Here is a 17891-nt window from a genome sequence, read left to right as displayed (position 1 = left end):
CAAACATACTCAAGTCTCCTGTAGGCTACTAGGCCAGGTCTGACCAACCTGGCAACCCGACTGCTGAAATCCTTTTTTGTTGTTGCGACTATGATCTTGAGACACTGGATGGCGGTGTTCTGCTCATTCTCCATATTCAAGCTTTAATAATAGATAATGCTTTACATTTATTTCTACAATTTTGTTCACCTACATTTATTTCTGTGCACACGTTACTGAGGTTGGAGGTGCCATTTATTTATTTATTCTTGATTTATCTATCGAGACTCAAGTCATGATTAGTCGTCCAGGAAGTACACCGCTGTGCCCACAACCTTTATTGTTGGGCTAGAGTAATAAAAAGAAAGAGGACCCATTATATGAAACATATGTTAAAGTTTAAAGACTTATGGTTTAAAAATATCCTAAATACCACACGTTCTAAGCAGCTCATTTATTTTTGGCATACATGGCATAAGGATTTTAAAAAAAGCATATTATCTACATATGTGAAGCAGCCAAAAAATAAATTGAAATCAAACTTTTTTTTAGTTCTCAATGAGTAACATTGGATGCACTTTCATTGTTTTTATTAACATCAGGAGGCAGGGATACCCTACTTCCACTTGAGACAGAAACAAAATGTATTGACAATGGTACAATGCAGATGCTTATTTTAGTAGTGTGTATCAGAACAAGGCTATTTACAGCTTAATCAAACTATTATTATAAACTAAACACTTTTGCAAAACCACCAAACAAACATCTACTTATAAATCAACAATCAGTTACACGTTTTAGTCCATCCACGACAATGGGCCTGCCCTTTCAGAAAAAACAATCAATGGATAAATGGACCACTCAATGGCTTTAAGGCAAATGACAGCTTGTTTAGGCTTATATGACATTCAGGCAAAAAGGACGGCCTGGCAACTCGATCTTTTTTACTTTAAGATCCGTGGTAAAGAAGCATGGTGGTGAAGAAGGCATGGTCGTACAACTGCTCTGCTTTCACAGACTTCTGGTGCTCCACCTGGCTGCCTGCAGTGCTGCCGTTCTCAGGGGAGTCACTGAAGACAAGGTGGCCATGGTGGGTTTCTGCTGCGGGGTCACACCCAAAAGGAAGCTGGAGCTGACTGCGATCATTTAAGGAAAAATCCTCCCCTGCCACTGGAAATGAGAAATAGTCAAAAGGGCATTTATATATTTAACTTGTGACCATATTCCTGCTTCTATAAAGAAAGAGGAGAGACAGAAAACAAAAACACTGGACTGATTTTGTTTTGCACAACTATTAAAAAAAAAAAAGAGTGACCCAGTATGAGCAGCCAACTGCAAAGTTTAGAAGATATGACGTGACTGTATTTCAACACACTATAGAAGACGTTTGTTTTTGGTAACCTTCACAGAAAGTGAATCAATACATTGCGAAGTACATTCTGGAGCCTTATATAAACCCAGACACGTTGACCTGCCGTTTTAAGTAGGACACATCCTGATCTGGGGTTCTTTGACGTACAGTTACTGCTGGATGACACAGTGACCTAGTTCTGTCTCCAGAGGTATTTAAGTCACTGCGTCAAGTCGAGAAAACCTTAAATCTTGCAGACATGTTGGCATGCCATAATCCGAAACCCAACATAAAAAGCACACGTGATTTAAATGAGAAAGTTAAGTCCAGTGACAGGAGTTACATGTTTATAACCCTTTGCTTGGCTTAATAAAAATAATTCCACTTTTTTTCAGTAATGTAGACCGGCAAAAATACCACAAAGACCGACACATGAGGGCACATAAGGAAAACAAAAGTCCACCAGTCACATTATAAAATGAAACAACATTTAATGATTTCACACAGTCAAGTACAAAGCTAAACCGGTTCAGTACTAAGCAGTGGACTTTCCAAATTGAACGACCATACACTCAAACTTTCTGCCATGTAGAACACAAATAAACAGAAATAGTACTACAAAATACAGACAGAAATAATGTCCCTTACCACGGTCTATAAAAGTTGAAAATAATGTACATTAAGTTATTGTTCAACTATTCAATACAGCTCAAGAAATAAGGCTTTTTGCGAATCCATGCAAACTTTCTTGAGCAGTACTATTTATTCATAACTACTGATTGTAAAATGTATGGTAATGGGTAATATTATATAACATGCAGATGTGCAAGCCCGCTAGTTGCCTTAAAAAACACTTTGCCAACAGTAAACATTCACCATATTTGAGAATAAAATAAGCACAAATTAACAAAAAAATAGAGGAAATGCCCTAAGCCCATGGACCACTACTGTATGTCTTAGTACATGACAACTACAAAAACATCTGCACCGTTTTATACTTTACAAGCTACATTCATGTTGGGATATGCTTTGGCATAAGGTAATAATTCTTGAATACAAAGAGACACCAGGAGATATTTCCTCGGTGTATATTAAAGAGTGCTTAGGCACCCATTTTTATATAAATGTCATCAATCAAGCATTATCTAAAATCCAAGTATGCTCAATTTCATTTAATGAACACAACTGGAGGGGGGGGGCATATTACTAAAGAAAACCATCCAATCACCATTTAGATATTACATATGTTTACGCATTTCTCTTAATAGAACTGTAAAGAAACCCTTTTTTATAAACTACTTGGGCTGAGCATGTAACAGCTTTAGCCATTACATACTTCCAGACATTCCCAGCACAATAGTATAATTTTCAGCTGATAAATAAAGTTGTACCTTTTCCTATTATGCAGCAATGCATACGTTACCAAGCAATAATGACTGATTAAAAAGCATAAAGGCTATTTTTTCCCATTGAGCCAATATGACCTACATTTGCACCGGTGACTCTACCGAGGAACTGCAGGTAAATTTGTGTTATCTAGAATATAATTGTGCAAAACAAAACCCCTCCTTAAAAACTAAAAAATAAAGGATGACAACAGGTATCTGTATAACTGGACAGATGCATTAAATATAATCTCAATACTTTTATCTAAGCCAAGTATAATTGGGTACATGAAAAAGTAGAAAATGAAGCCCGCGCGCACACACACACACCGCTATACATCTTTCAAATGTAGCTTACCACCAAATCAAATGTATTTCTTTATGAATGTGTTAATGCAAAAACCACAAACATAGCCAGACGATACCAAAAAGATATACTGTACTGCACAAAAGGGAACTTTAGCATGTGCCTAGACACACAAGCCCTCTACAGGTAGGCATAAGAGTTGGTGCAGCGACATGGGGTCTGCATTGAAGCCACAGTGATGACCTCCAGCTCTTTAGGGGCAGGGCTCGACCTGTCCTGTACCCCCTGGTCCTCACACTGATCCACAGGCCCCAGCCCTTGTGGTGGTGCAAACCCATTCAGCCCAAATGCAAAGGGTCCTGGCCCACCTGAGGTTACAGTCGCTGCCAACTCCATGTTCATGCTTTCCATCTGGGCATCTCCAGCGCCACCCAGTGGCCCATTCCCATTCAGCATTTCTGGTGGCATGCCCAGACCTAAGAGAATGAGATGCATACAAAAATACATCTTGGAATGATATCCAGAAAGAACATTTTTCTTTTTTTTACTTTAAACATGACAGAAACACTAGGCCATGATGCAAGGGTCCAACTGAAGTACTGCCTTTACACATTAACACTGCACTTGATTTTTGTAAACAAACAAGAATTATTTCTTAATTTATTATGTTGAATTTTAGATTTCAAAGCTCACAATCTCTACTTTCCCAAGTTTCTTGCCATCACTTTTAAGTAACTATGGCTCTAAACTTTACCCTCATAACTATTGCAGCTCTTTCTGTTGAGAATGTCAATCAGAAGCTCCTTTACACATGGCATGACAACACCGCACAGTTAACTGAATAGTTGTTTTTATAACAGAAAACCACTTACAATGATACCTGATGATAAAATGACAGATTCAACAGCTGTGTAAAGTGGGGTGTATGATCTACATCAGTGGTTCTAAAACGTTTTGTCACCAGGCAAACCTTTACATACCATTTTATGTAAATAATCCTAATTAAGATTCATTTCAAGGCACACCTGGCTAGCTCCCAAGGCACAGTTTAGAATCACTGGTTTACAGATAATTTATATCTGTTTACAATTTATATATAAATGCATATACACTGCAACTAACTAATTAATTTCATCAAATGCCATGACAATGAAAATGACAATTGTGAAAAATGTTTTCCAAAGCACAAGATGATGTCCTCAAATTTTTCGCTTTGTCCACAACTCAGAATTAATTCAGATAACTTTCTAAACTGAGTAATAATTAACCAGAAAACATTCCCCTCTAAGAAACTGGAATGACATAATCTGACTTCTTGACCTCTAAAAAAAAACTACTCAAATTTAATAATCAAAATAGTTGGCAACTAAATCGATTCATCTTTGCAGCTCTGTCCCACATGAGGCCGTTTTGTCTGTGCTCAGGAAAATGCTGTGTATTTGTCTTAAGGAGCCATGTTTGGTGATTCTGTCCAACATGACTTCATGTGCAGCCGTCTAAACTAATAATAGATGTTCCAGATGGGAGCGCGCTGACGCGGTTTTTCCCTTTCCAAAGAAACCTTGGGGGAAAAAAATGAATCTAAAAGTTACCGAAAACAGATTTGACGAGCTTGGTGGCTTACCATTAGGTCTAGCCTTCTTCAGTGGGTTTGCTGCCATGCCATCAAACGACCTCTTTCTGTTGGGCACGCCATTCAAGAAGCTGCGTCCCTGGATAGTGGAGCGAGCGTGGCCCCCATTCTGGGTCATGCCATTCAGAAAAGCCCCGTTATGGGACAGAGCCATGTTTTGTTGGAAGTTCTGGGCATTGGAGAGAATCTCAGCGCACTCCTGGAATCCCTGGGCGTGGGCCAGGTCGGCAGCAGTCAGCCCACTGGCATTCCTCATACTGCACAATGAGAAGGAGAAGTGTTAGTGACACTCACTGTACGTTTGATTTACACAAATAAAAACAAAAACAAAATAAGACACACCCAAGCACGCACACAGGCACACATACACAGACTCATTAAGCAGGTATTCACTCATTCAGACGGACACACAGATGTATAGAAATAGCCTGTGCTGCTCTACCCTCTCACATCTTCTTCGTCATCCTCATGAGCGATGACGACTGATCCTTTTGGATCATTTGCATCTTCCATAGAACTCTTTAACAGTTTCCAAATAATCAGGGAAACGTGTCTGCTGCAAAAGGACACGATTAAGACAACTGTAGGTACGCACCACCTAAAATCACCTTTTTGATGGGAACCTGAAATGATCTGACAAACTGGACAGGATGATTAAGATATTTCTATCACGTGATCCGCTGAATCCAAGGAGAATTTCTGGAGGTGATATAAAGAGCTTGGTCTTGTCTGCAGGAGAAATGTGACATCAAGGAGGATTTTGCGGAGGGTGAAAGGCCGCCCGACGTCTCACACTTCCACCGATGATACTGTTCAAGGATTTCTGCAAAGCCGCATCCAAATTCCAGGCAATGACGTAGCCGAGTCCCAACTTTAAGTGAAGTAAAACCTGTAGTGGTGCGCATGTCCGCATGAATGTATGGTGTATATAGTGAGTGCATGTGTAAAGTGAAAATGAAGATAAAGGAGTTGCAGGGAAGCAAAGAAAGATTGTAGAATTATTCTGAGTCAAGTTGATCATTCAAATGGAGGTCAGGAAGTAAGTTGTATCTTCAGAGGAAACACCAATCGACGGTTAGGAAGGATGATGGAAAGAGGCCAAACTACAGTCTGCAGCCATCAGAAGTCCAGACCTCTTCTCTTGGTAAAGTGAAGCTGTAAAGTAGTGGTCTTCATCTTGTTCCATGAAGAGAATGAAAAATAAGAGAAACAGCTCTCCTACTCCTACTCCTACTCTAAAGGGTGGATGCGCACTCAGAACGGTCTCTGCACCACATACAGTTGTGTTAATCAGATCCAGGTGCAGCAGGAGTGAGGGGCTTTTCTGAGTTCAACAATGAATGAGCAAACAGTTCAGTGTCTTAGGTTTTCAGATTTCAGACTTCACTTGAGTATGGAAGCAATTTCACTGGAAAATAAAACATGACAGATAACTAGTCTTAATAAGCATTTATGTAAGACTACAAGAATAAACATTTGTATGCTAGCGTGTTGTTGCAGCTATTATTTAGTGAATAAATTACAAGATACAGCCCAACACATTTAATTTTTTCCTGCTGATGTCGTGCCAGAAAAGAATTGCCCTCCAGTTTTCCTCTAACCAATAGACTTAATGAGACTTTCTCCCCTCTCCATTGGTCAATTACACAACAATACTGCACTTGTTCTGTGTCTAAATGTCACCGAACTGCAAAATGAGTTCTCTATGCAAACAGTCCGGTCTTTGTCAAAGAATTGGGACTCTGGCCCACATCCAAGTTTACACTCACGGTTTTATTTTCACATATCAATGCACCAGAGAACAGGTAAAGTTCACTTCTAGTGGCATACTTTGTGGCTGCTTTAGGAACTCTATGATTAAAGACTATGTGTTATGCTCCTCTATTTTATTAAACTACCTCCCCCCTGGGATTATTAAAGTATTTCTGATTCTGATTAAGCTAGAAACAAGTGACATTGCTTCCACTCAAAAATTTAAAAATTAATTTCAAGTACAGTGTTGCTGTTTGCTCATTCATTTAGTTTAGAAAGTGTTCTTTCTCTGCAGTTTTATCTAAACAGTTGTGCAAAACAGAAACATTTCAAGAGCTAGTGCACATGAAAAACATTTGATAAAAAATTTAAGATTGAAAAACAAAACAAATTAAATTACACAATAACTTGTTGCACATTACCCGTCCCCTTCAAAATTAACGCTTCCAACAGATGATTCAAAAGGATTACATTTATATCAACAACCATTTTATGGCAAAGTAGATGGATCCGTCTCACTTCAAGGAATATAAATCTATTTTGTCAAACTGATGATATACAATATTTGGTACTTTAAAAAACGACATTTATTTTGAACAGAAAAGCTTAACTGAGCAAATCGGTATGGACGAGAGGCCCCACTGAATGAAAACATTACTGTATCCACTGTATCATCTCATCCTCAAGCAATAATCAAATACTGTCAACTTTATTCATGGAGAATCTTTCCATGTTAATGCTAAACAAAGTACTTGTAAGGGTTCAATCTTAACATTTTTCACTTTCCCGTTGGGCAAGTGGGTCAGGAATCTACTTTTCCAAAGTACATTTTTATTTGCCCCTTAACAAATTGTTTTATTTTTTTGTGGTTATCAAATAGCAAAAACTTATGGTAACTGTCAACCTTAACAGAGATGAGAAAGAAGCAAATGGCTCACCTCTTAGCTACTTCCATCATCAGCTCCAGGGGGTTTAATTTATTTTTACCACTTATTTAAATACTATCCCGATATAGCATTTTACTTGCCCCAACAAATCAGTGAATCCTTATTGTCGAGCCCTGCAAAGTCCAGTAGTTGTGTGCGCTGACCTTAGAAACCTTCTCATCTCTAACTCAGGCCTCTCTGACTTTCAGGCTTAAAAAATTGATACTAGGGGCGGCTGTCAAGTCCAGTCCTCATTTTAGACAGTATAAAATCTATTTTTTTTTACTGACAAAACATTCATAGACATTCATATTTAAACTATGTTTGGTTCAGTTTATTTTGAACATGTAAAACTAAAAAACAAACACTACCAAATAAATGATCAGCACACGTGTAGCAAACTCATACCCCGGCCTTGTTTTAAGGTTGGACCAAAAAGAAGCAAGGAGGGTTTCAGGTGCTGTGGAGTTACAACAGCAGATGTTATGCAACATCTTTTTATGTTTATTTAACAAACAGATGATTTAGACGATCTGAAAGAGGACAGTGATTTAAGCACATACAGTCTGCTCAAATCAGACGGAAATAATCAAACTAATTTATTTTTTTTGATGAACTCACTGTCGCAAACTTGTTTAGTCCAATTAGATGAGCCCTCGTAATTGCAAAACCTAGAAAATCCTAAAACAGTATTCCTTTAGTGAGACCTGACATCTACAGTAAGCACTGATCCAGAAAGTGGATAGCAGAGTACTCCAATTAAGCCACGTTAGCAATGTAAAAAGGAAGCGTTAATTCTTTGTAAATGCCTGGTATGCTTTGCTTTTCCGTCCTAAGCACACAGTATGTATCTTCTCTAACTATCGTCTAACCTTCCAGAGGCAACCTATTATCATGCTACATGTTGACATGGGACTCACGTGATTAAACCTGTCCATATAAAGGGCTCCTATGGTTAGTTCACAAAATAAAAAACAAAAATCATAAAATAAAAACAAAAAGACTAGATACAGGAACAATCATGGATAATAAGCAAAGCATGCAGGTCTATAACTTTAGTTTTGATTCATAAAAACCTAGCATTAAAACCAATCACCGCAAGAAATACCTCAACAGTTTGCCAGTGTGTAGATAGGAAGCGATAGTGAGAACACTCAATGCCACAACAGTGCGGCTATCCCAGGGAACGGGGCAGACTCAGCAGTGTCTATTCTTCCCCTTTCTAGGATTACTTGAAAAAACCAAGTCATTTCCAATTCAATGGCTGCAAAACATTAAGATGTACGGTTCTGTTTCAGTCAGAAAACTTTTTTTTTTTAAACTTATTGTCACTTTCATAGAGGAAAAGGTGACAAAGATTAGATGTCAAAACAGACTATGATATTGTATAGGGTTAATACTGTGACATACAAAATAAAACATTTCTGTGTATGAAGTAAAATATTTGGTACAGTGAAATGACAGTGAATAACCATTGCAACAGGATGATTGTTAGCATTAAACAGTTCAGTACATGATGGTATGCAAGTCTAACCCATCTCACTCAGCTGCTCTACGCCTCTGTCGCTGCACTACGCTCGTCACCGGCAGCCTCTAAACACATCCCTTCCTGCTGCTAGCTCGCTAAAGGACCATTTGAGGCTCATGACAAATAATAAAAACCTCTCCTTGATGATGAAACTGGTTAGAAATTAGAAAATGTTATTATTATTAATGTTTTTATATCGAAGATTGTTTTAACCTGTTAAGATTACAGTTAGAGATGGACATGTGAACAAAATCAAAGCATTGTATGAATTGTTTTCATGATATTAAATATTAAGAGATCTGTATTTAAAAATCGCACAAGGTAGAAAGTTAATCTAGTTTTAGTTCCACTGAGAAGAATGGATTTTAATTTTATTTTCTATGTTTCATTCAGGGAAAATGTACTTTAGTTAAAGTATGTTAAGTCTTTTATTGCAACTTTTTTATTTTATTTTGACTGTGAACATTGATTTAGAGAAGAAATGTGTCTGTTTCAGATTAAAAAGGAGAAACGATAAGAGGAAGTGAGCAGTTTCTCCAGGTCAAGACCAAGTTCAAAGGTGGTCGGGACCACGTCAAGACAAGAGTCCGGAGCAAATCGAGTCCTGTTCAAGACCTTAATCTGCAATAGTGTCTTCCCAATACTAATAAAGTGATGAAGTGATCTATCTTCTAACATCGAATCAAGGAAGAGAACTGATCTCGTATCAGCAGCCAGGAACAACTCAAGTCAAGTCCAAGTCCAACATGACCCAAGTGCAAGTCCTTGAGTCCCGATTCAAGTTCTACAGCCCTGAGGCGGGTTAAGACCTCAGGACTGTTCTGTCCTACTGAAGTAAAACAGTTCAGATGTGGCACTTGTTCCGACGGAAAGTTTTCTCACTTTGTAACAGGACAAAGATAAGCATCACACAAGGATGAGCACACTTTCTTCTTCTGACACTTAAATACATTCATCCTTTCGTCAGGAACCAGGGATCTCCAGTGTGGGCATTTGCAAGGAAAAATCCTGTGTTCATATAAAATAGGGCGTGAAGACCACGGGTGGTTGGGCCACAGGAAACGGGAAATGTATCCATGATATTACCGATCGTAAAAACTTCCAAGTTCCAGTTGATGTGATATGCAGTTCTTCGATCTGATAAGATAATAAATAAAAGGGTTCTAAGGATGAAGCTTTAGTTCATATTCTGTACATTAAAACACATCAAAACTATTCTAAAACAGATCGGAGGTATCTGGTCCTTGACTCAAACCCACAGTCAGCCAGCAGATGCTGTTGGGCGATCATTGATCATCCGTCACCTCTTTTTATGGCGTTCAGAACAGGAGTCAGCCATTTTTGTGGGTGTATTGCGTCAGTGGTGGGAGCAGATGGTGAGGGAACTCAAGGAATCGAGTTTACTAATGAATCAGAGATGGATCTGTTTAGTGCAGTTCCTTCCCCTCTTCTTTTTTTCTTAAACAAGCAAAAGGCTGACAAAACAACCATGGCAAAAAAAGTCCCGGCTTCAACGTCTCGCAAAATATATTTCAAGCAAGGAGTTTATGAGTAAAGATTGCTGACAGGGAGGCACAGGCCCGCTGCAGTCTATGAGGTGCATTCAAGAGCAATAGAAGATGTGAGGCGCGGAGAAACGCTTGATCAGAAGACGACGGACTCAAGAATCTTCACAAAAGGAAGTCAACAGGGTGAGCAGTGAGCAAAGGAGGTTTTTCCAGCAAGAAGAAGCTTAACTGAATTAAAATAATTACTGACACAAAGGTCAGTACCCATCCAATTCATTTGATGCAGCAAATCGTGTTTGCACAAAGCAATAAATATAGAAGCATCATTATTGAGGGTCATATTTCAAGGCGTTTTGTAATCATTTGAAAACATGACTACTAACGATGTGGGCGTCTTAAGGATGGCTCCGCAGGTTTGAATAACTAGTAGGTTAAATTAGAATAAAGAGTAAATTATAAGACTCCACTCAATAGATCAAGATCGACAAATGGAAATACTTCACCAGAGTTTATTTACTGAAATACTATTGAATGATACTGAATGTTTTACTGCAGACTGTTCACCTTCGTCATGATTTTGTTTAGCAGCAATGCAGAGCCACTTCTTGGATGTGGGACAATGTGGAGATTAAAGCCGCCATCAAAGATGAGACGCTTGAGAGGGAAGACAGAGGGACGTAGGTATCCATTAAAAAGTTAATGTTTCTGGGAAAAGGACATAAATAAAATACAACCCAGGTTTGAACCCGTAATGAAGGAAATATTTATGGAGCTGAAATAAAGTTTATGTTCATTGTAAACTGTAATGGCTAATTTACAGGAAAATATTTTATGCAACACACTTGTTTTGGTAAAATACAAATAGTAAATTTCACAAATGGATTTCTCTTGCACTTGTACTACTAAAAAATGTTAATAGGATAGTATTTGGACCTGCATGTACGATTATCATTGACTTTGTGAATATGTCAATTTGTAGATGAAAAATTGTTAAAACTATATTCCACCGCATTTCTTACCGTGCCCATGTGACACATAGGCAATTATATACTTGATAATCTAAATGCCAAATTGATTTGCGGGATATTTTCTTTAAATTAAAAATCAAAATGGTATTTTGCAAGTGCAAAAGGATTATTTGGCTTACATTTTTTTTCTTAGTTAGACCCCTGATTTATATTAAAATACATAAATAAATAAGAGTTTAACGTTGTTGGTAAGTGTTAGACATTTGACACCAACCTAATTTTGACGTTAGTCTGATGTTATTTTGTCATGAGCCTCATTCCCACTTAGTGTGCCTCTTAGTTCCCCTCCCAGTTGTGCCTCTATACATTCCTGGGTCATAAGTTAAAAAAATAACATTATAATAAACTGAACTAAATGCATAATCTGCAATCTGCAAGGGGGAAAATCACATATCATTTTCATCATAAACATTACTCATCAGCTGATAACCAAATGCACATTACAGGCGCTCAACAAGAAATGAAGCATTAATCAAACATGTCTACACGGACACATTGGTTTTCATTTGTTGGAAGAGTCAAATCAACCAGGAGGTTCATGGAAAATTAAGGTTCAAATAAGAGTATCAATCGAATCACCTTGGTTTGAAGTCTTATTTATGTGTCTCAGCTGTCATATTAAACTAACCTGCATTTATTTTTACCATTAGTTTATCTTAAGTTTGTGCTTTATGTCACAAAGGCCATGTAGTCCATTTAAAACTACAAGGAAGAGGTTTTGCATGTGTTTTTCAACAACCCTTAAAAAGTGTGTTAGCATTGTTTGCATTCCTTACTGGAACCAGAGGAAACTGCAGGCCCAGAGTCAGGAGAACTAGTATCAAACTTCAATAATGTGAAATTCAAATGGAGTTATGTCTTTCTAGACTTCTACCCACAATCTAACAAGTGCATAACAAGTAGAGACAGTATTTCACTTTGGTATCTAATTAACGTTTTCCACTGAAAGCATTAAAGAAGCTCAGATTTACAAGACCAAAAAACTAAAAACATACAAAAGCTACAAACAAACTGTGCATCTGAAGTATAAACCCCCTGGTTGCTTTGGGTCTCTGGACGTCAATGGTATCAAAAAAGACATACAACTTGTTGCAAAAAATGAAACTGCAAGAGAAACGCTAGTATAGCTGACAAGAAGATCTGGAATAGTTTTCATTTAATATGAATCTTTGATTAAAATATGTTGCAAGGTTACTCTAGCCAAACAAAACATGGACGGGTTTATGAAACTATAAAAGAGTATGAGTAACAAGACATGAATGAGAAACAAGCTGCTCAAAGAGTAATGTTTGCATACTTGTATCAAATCTGGCAGGAGGTCAATTAGGATTTTAGTTCACTGAGATGACTGACGTACGTGAACTTTGGGAAATAACTTTGATCTGTTAAGACACGCAAAGCAACACAAAGAACAGCACAATTATTATTAACTGTTTCGTCTCCCTACAGGTCTTGCAAGATAGACTTTTAAGAAACAATAAAGATGGGTTGTGTCTCTTCTGCTTTTGTTAATGCTTTAGTCGCACCTACAATAACAGAATACTCTATAAATGGACAAAGTACAAAAGTACCTGCCTATTAAAAAGGACCTGCCTATTAAAAAGGCGCGGCTATGTTAGCACTACAGGCGAGGTGGATTATTTATCCACTTCCTAAAATACCACCAAGGCGCTCGGGGCTGGCCACATTCATAAATGTAAAAAATCATTATCTTTTATATTCATTTCATATATTTATATAATATTTATCAATACCAACAGCCTTTTTTGTTAAATGACATCTGCTCTAAAAAAAATTGCTAAAATAATTTCACTAAAACTATCTGTTTTGCAGACTTATTAAATAATAATTATGCAATCGATCATGGCCGATTGATGCATTTTCATTCTTTGCAACAGAAGCATAGCATTTTCATACTTTAACAGTAAAAGGCCTTCCGAAAAAAAGGGACAATGTGCATTTGGTCATCCAGTCAAGCTGTACGTAAGACAGTAACCAAAACAAATATTAACAAAGAAAACCACACTCTAGATTTAACAAAGATCATGCAATATGGCCTACTAGACTAACAACAGTTTATCAACATTTACATTAATTTGTCCTCTTGAATGTGTAATAATTGTGCTGGATTTACAAAGCCTTTATTAATAGTTAACATCAAAGGCACCCTGCTGAGTTAATTATCTACTTTTATTCAAATGCAGCTCTTCCTTACTATAAATCACAAAGATGACATAAAAGTGTCTGTTGAAAGTAAACGAAACATCTGAATAACTTTCTATTAACCAAATAAGTCTTTGCCAATATTATTGCACACAGAGGGCAACTTAATGTGAATTGTTGCAATGATAAACAACAATTTCAAGGATTAATGTGTCACATTTTCAAGGGAGCACCACCAGTTCTATTAATATTCCACTATATGATATAACGCATTACACGATCAAACTGTTTTAAACTGTAGTGGTTAGAATTATCATTATTTTGTCTTGTAAACATTACAAACTAACTTAAAAGCTGTTCTTAAGTCAAAATCTCCTGCCATTTAATAAACTGCAATCGACACTTAATTAAAAGCGAGGAAGAGCTTCACACAATCCGTGTACAATTTTATCACCAGTGTTTAACAAACATTAGCAGGACAAGTGGTGTTATATTGTAAGGATCGTAATTAAAAGACTATTTCTGCACTTCTCTTGAAAGTTATTTTTAAAAAAATATGTCCAGCACCGTTTACAGTTGTGCGTAGAATACAACCTAAGGTGATCTAGTGTAAACAAGTTGTCCAGGAGCAATTGTGTAAAAATAATTATTTTATTAAATGTAAACTACTCTATGTGGAAAAATCAGGCAAGGTGCCAAACGTTAAGCGCTGAGTAAAGTTAGCATTAAACAGAGCAGATGTCTCCTTGCTGTGTATGTGTAGGACAGTCATGAAATAAAAAATGCATTCAATGCATCCAAATTACTTAGAAGTTCTTCTATTTGCATGTTAAACAAATAGATCATTTCTTTAATGTAACATTCAGACATCATCTGCTGGCTCTCTTATTTGCAACACTGTAGAAACTGCATTTTAAATCTAAAATGTCCCCACTGCTCAGATTTGACTTTGGTGGCGATCCCTTGCAAAGGTGTAAGTGAGATGTTGGCTAGTACAGAGGAAAAGAAATGAAGACACAGATCTGATCACAGGACTTACTCAGCTTTCGCTCCCTGAATCAAGAGAGCGTTGATGCACTCCAGACTGCCCGCACGAGCAGCCTTGTGGATGGGCGACTCGCCCACATAGTCCTAAGTGATGACAATGAATTCCAGTTACACACACACACACACAGTATGACTATTGTGCACAAGGACAGGAGTAGAAGCCAAATCACTGTATCAGATGCTAAATATGAGAGTTTTTAATCCAATATACCCTCCCTATCTTACTCCTTCCTCCATTTTCATGTCAAAACAGACAACCAGGGGTTAACTCTGCAGGGCAGGGCCTGAACTTTACAACCAGACTTCACCACCGCCCACACACATTTACAGTAACACATTAGTAGGAGTGCAGATGGAAGAGAGAGAGAGAAAATACATACACCAGAAGGCTCTCTCTAATCACAATGTAACGTGGGCCAAGCTTAACGACTGACCTATTCTGCTGTCCAACACCAGCCATGTTGAAATATTAGGAGTCCAAGAAAGGGGAGGTCACTAATAATAGTTTCCCCAGGTGTTTATTTCAACATGCACTGAGAGAATTCACACCCAACTGATAGAAAAGTGCTTCATGATGACGACAGCTGTTGTGTAATCCTGACCTACTAATCGGATTTCTCTCAGCAGTGTAGCGGAGCAGAAAATGTAGCCCCAGTGCACGAGTTTGCATGAAAATACATGAAGAGGAAACAAAGTGACGAGTCAAACACATAACTCTCTGAGCGCAAATGCATTATCAGAAAATGTGATTACAATAATCCAAAAATAAATCAGGTTGCGGCTCAAGTAGCAACAGTAGACTGCAAAGGTCATGACCCCACTTTACAGTTATCCTCCTTGATGGGATCAGTCTGAGCTCAGTCTCGCACTGCTCTACTCTGTTCTCTGTGCCTCTGCATGGCCCTGTACTGTTTCTTTTTCTGCTTTAAATTGAGCCACATACAGTCTATATTCCCTTTGTGTTGTGCGGTTTACTTGTAGCATTGTCAGTTTACTTTGCCTCCGGGAAATGTCAACAAGGAACATTCTTGTAAACTTACTTGACAAGTTGAGTAATTTTCAAAGAGCCAAATGAACCATTAAATTCCCCTTGTGTACATTGTGCAGTGCATGCGTTTTGTTGTGCATATTTTGTCATACCTGTCTGTTAATATCTGCACCAGCTTGGAGTAGCCATAACAAGCACTCAGGGTGGCCACCAAACGCAGCAATGTGAGTGGGCGTCTGTGCAAACCTGGAGGTCACCGCATTCACACCACAGCCAACCTGAACCAGACGCATCACACACTCCAGCTGTGAAGACACAAGGGCAAAAGAATGGAAAGTCAGACAAATTATATGGTGTGCTTGTGTGTGTGTGTATGTGTGTTGTGTGCAGTGATTCATTCATTCATTGCTTTCCGTGAGGCCATTAGGCAGGTACGGACAAGCGTATTACAGTTGCTGTTCAAGGGAAAAATGCAACACTATTGTGAGGGCTGGCTCAGTCTGAATCTGCATACCTCTAGCTGTTTACTTCCTTCCTAATGTGTAGTTTGTGTAAAACAAATATTATCATAAGTATGTCTGATTGTTTAGTAATGGTTACTTCGTTAGTTATCTCCCCCAACCGGTCAAGGCAGATGGCACCCACCATAAAGCTGGGTCTGTTAAAAAGAAGGTTTTTGTGCCACTATACGCACAAGACTGCTGTATAAATACTGTATATTATTACTATTATTATCATTATTCTAGATAGGCCACTCGCAGTTGCTCATGGAGGAATTGTTGGGTTTCTGTATATCATAAATAAGTCATAGAGTTATCTCAAGACACTTTACCCATAGAGTAAAGTGTAACTTTTGTTATGATTTGGCACTATAAATCACATTGAATTGAATGCGCCAATAGCGTTGAAAGTTGACGCACGTATTCAATACAAAACTTTCAACAACAAAACATTCAAAAGCAAAAACATTGACCATATGCACAGTTATCGCCCGGTTTCAAATAATAGTGTTAAATGTTGTTTGGCAATATTAATAACGTTTAAATTAAGTCAGTTGAGCTAACGCACTCGTTCATTTTTCTCGTAACGTTCCAGTTTCTATGACAACGTCTCCTGTAACGTTGACGGTCGTTAAATTAATGTAAACGTTCCAGTTTCTATGTCAACGGCTCGTGTAACGTTAACGACCATTAAAGTTGATGTAAAAATTGTTCCCGCTCGACGTAAATTAAGCTTTTTTTTACTGGCAAAATCTTAACATTTATATTTAAAGCGTAACTTTACCTAATCGTGTATAACGGATATCGGTAGTTTTGTGGTAAATCCGTTGGTTAGAGAACTACACCGATGTAACGTTAATGGTCTATTGTCTGCCTCCAGTTAACGATGGCTGCTACAGTTAACAGCGAAGAGGCGAACATCAGGAAATGGCCGAGACGAGGCTCATCATGTCGGAGACCGTTGGCGCTCATTCAGGATACCACATAAATAACATTTAGGAGCAACCTTGTCCGTCAAACACTCCAGCTAGCGAGCTACCTTTCCGAAATGAGCGGCCCAGTGTATGGGCGTCCAGCCGTAGAAGGTGTCCTCCATCGTGAGGTCAGACGGGTTTGAGGTGCACTGAAGGAGGGAGCACAAGGCACCGACATCTCCATCCCTGCACGCCCGGTGGAGAGGGAAGCGGCTGTTTAAGACCTCCTCGCTCGAGAAGCCAGACTCCACACTCACCGACATTGTAGCAAAAAAAAAAGAAAAAGTATAAATAACGACAACAAAAAATGGCTTCTCGTTTTAATTGCGGTGCCCGCTGTATATCAGGACACGCGCCACCCCGACTGGTGTTTCTTTCTGCCTGACAACACAAAGCAGGCAGGGGAGAGCACGCGCCGGGAGTGAAACTTGAGAAACGCAGGGTGAGCTGCAAACTGCGGACTGGATCTCACACTCCGGACTTTGGTTCCTCTCATTGTTATTCACCATTAGAAAACCGCTTGGAGAGTCTTGTCGCCACCTTCTGGACAGTAGTGTGGGTCGGAATGGTCGTAGTCAGGGTTTTATGGCCACCAGAGGGCAGACCAGAGACTATAAAAGATGACTTTTAGTCTATTGGGCAGACCAGAGACTATAAAAGATGACTTTTAGTCTATTTGGCAGACCAGAGACTATAAAAGATGACTTTTAGTCTATTGGGCAGACCAGAGACTATAAAAGATGACTTTTAGTCTATGGGGCATACCAGAGACTATAAAATATGACTTTTATACAGTCTATGAGGCAGACCAGAGACTATAAA

General features: G+C 38.4%; 1 protein-coding gene across 1 annotated transcript; it reads right to left on the bottom strand.

Annotated features, from left to right (window-relative positions):
- Positions 1 to 559: 559 nt before the first annotated feature.
- On the bottom strand, positions 560 to 17433 carry ankrd10b (ankyrin repeat domain 10b). The gene is made up of 6 exons (XM_083921655.1): positions 17135 to 17433; positions 15748 to 15900; positions 14600 to 14691; positions 4647 to 4912; positions 3391 to 3498; positions 560 to 1149 (listed from the first exon to the last, which is right to left on the bottom strand). Exons 1-6 carry the CDS (start codon positions 17330 to 17332, stop codon positions 929 to 931), a joined length of 1038 nt encoding a protein of 345 aa, XP_083777781.1. The 5' UTR covers positions 17333 to 17433; the 3' UTR covers positions 560 to 928.
- Between the last annotated feature and the right edge of the window lie 458 nt (positions 17434 to 17891).

Source organism: Echiichthys vipera, assembly GCF_963691815.1.
Source record: "Echiichthys vipera genome assembly, chromosome: 10".
Classification (NCBI taxonomy): domain Eukaryota; kingdom Metazoa; phylum Chordata; class Actinopteri; order Perciformes; family Trachinidae; genus Echiichthys; species Echiichthys vipera.
The sequence above is the reverse complement of the archived record's forward strand: the minus strand, read 5'-3'. Positions and strand labels throughout refer to the sequence as shown.

Coding starts and splice junctions, on each gene's coding strand:
- ankrd10b (XM_083921655.1), bottom strand. CDS start 17,332: ATGTCGGTGAGTGTGGAGTCTGGCTTCTCGAGCGAGGAGGTCTTAAAC. Junction 15,901..17,134: donor GGGCCGCTCATTTCGGAAAG/GTAGCTCGCTAG, acceptor GTGTCTTCACAG/CTGGAGTGTGTGATGCGTCT. Junction 14,692..15,747: donor GTGCAGATATTAACAGACAG/GTATGACAAAAT, acceptor GTCATCACTTAG/GACTATGTGGGCGAGTCGCC.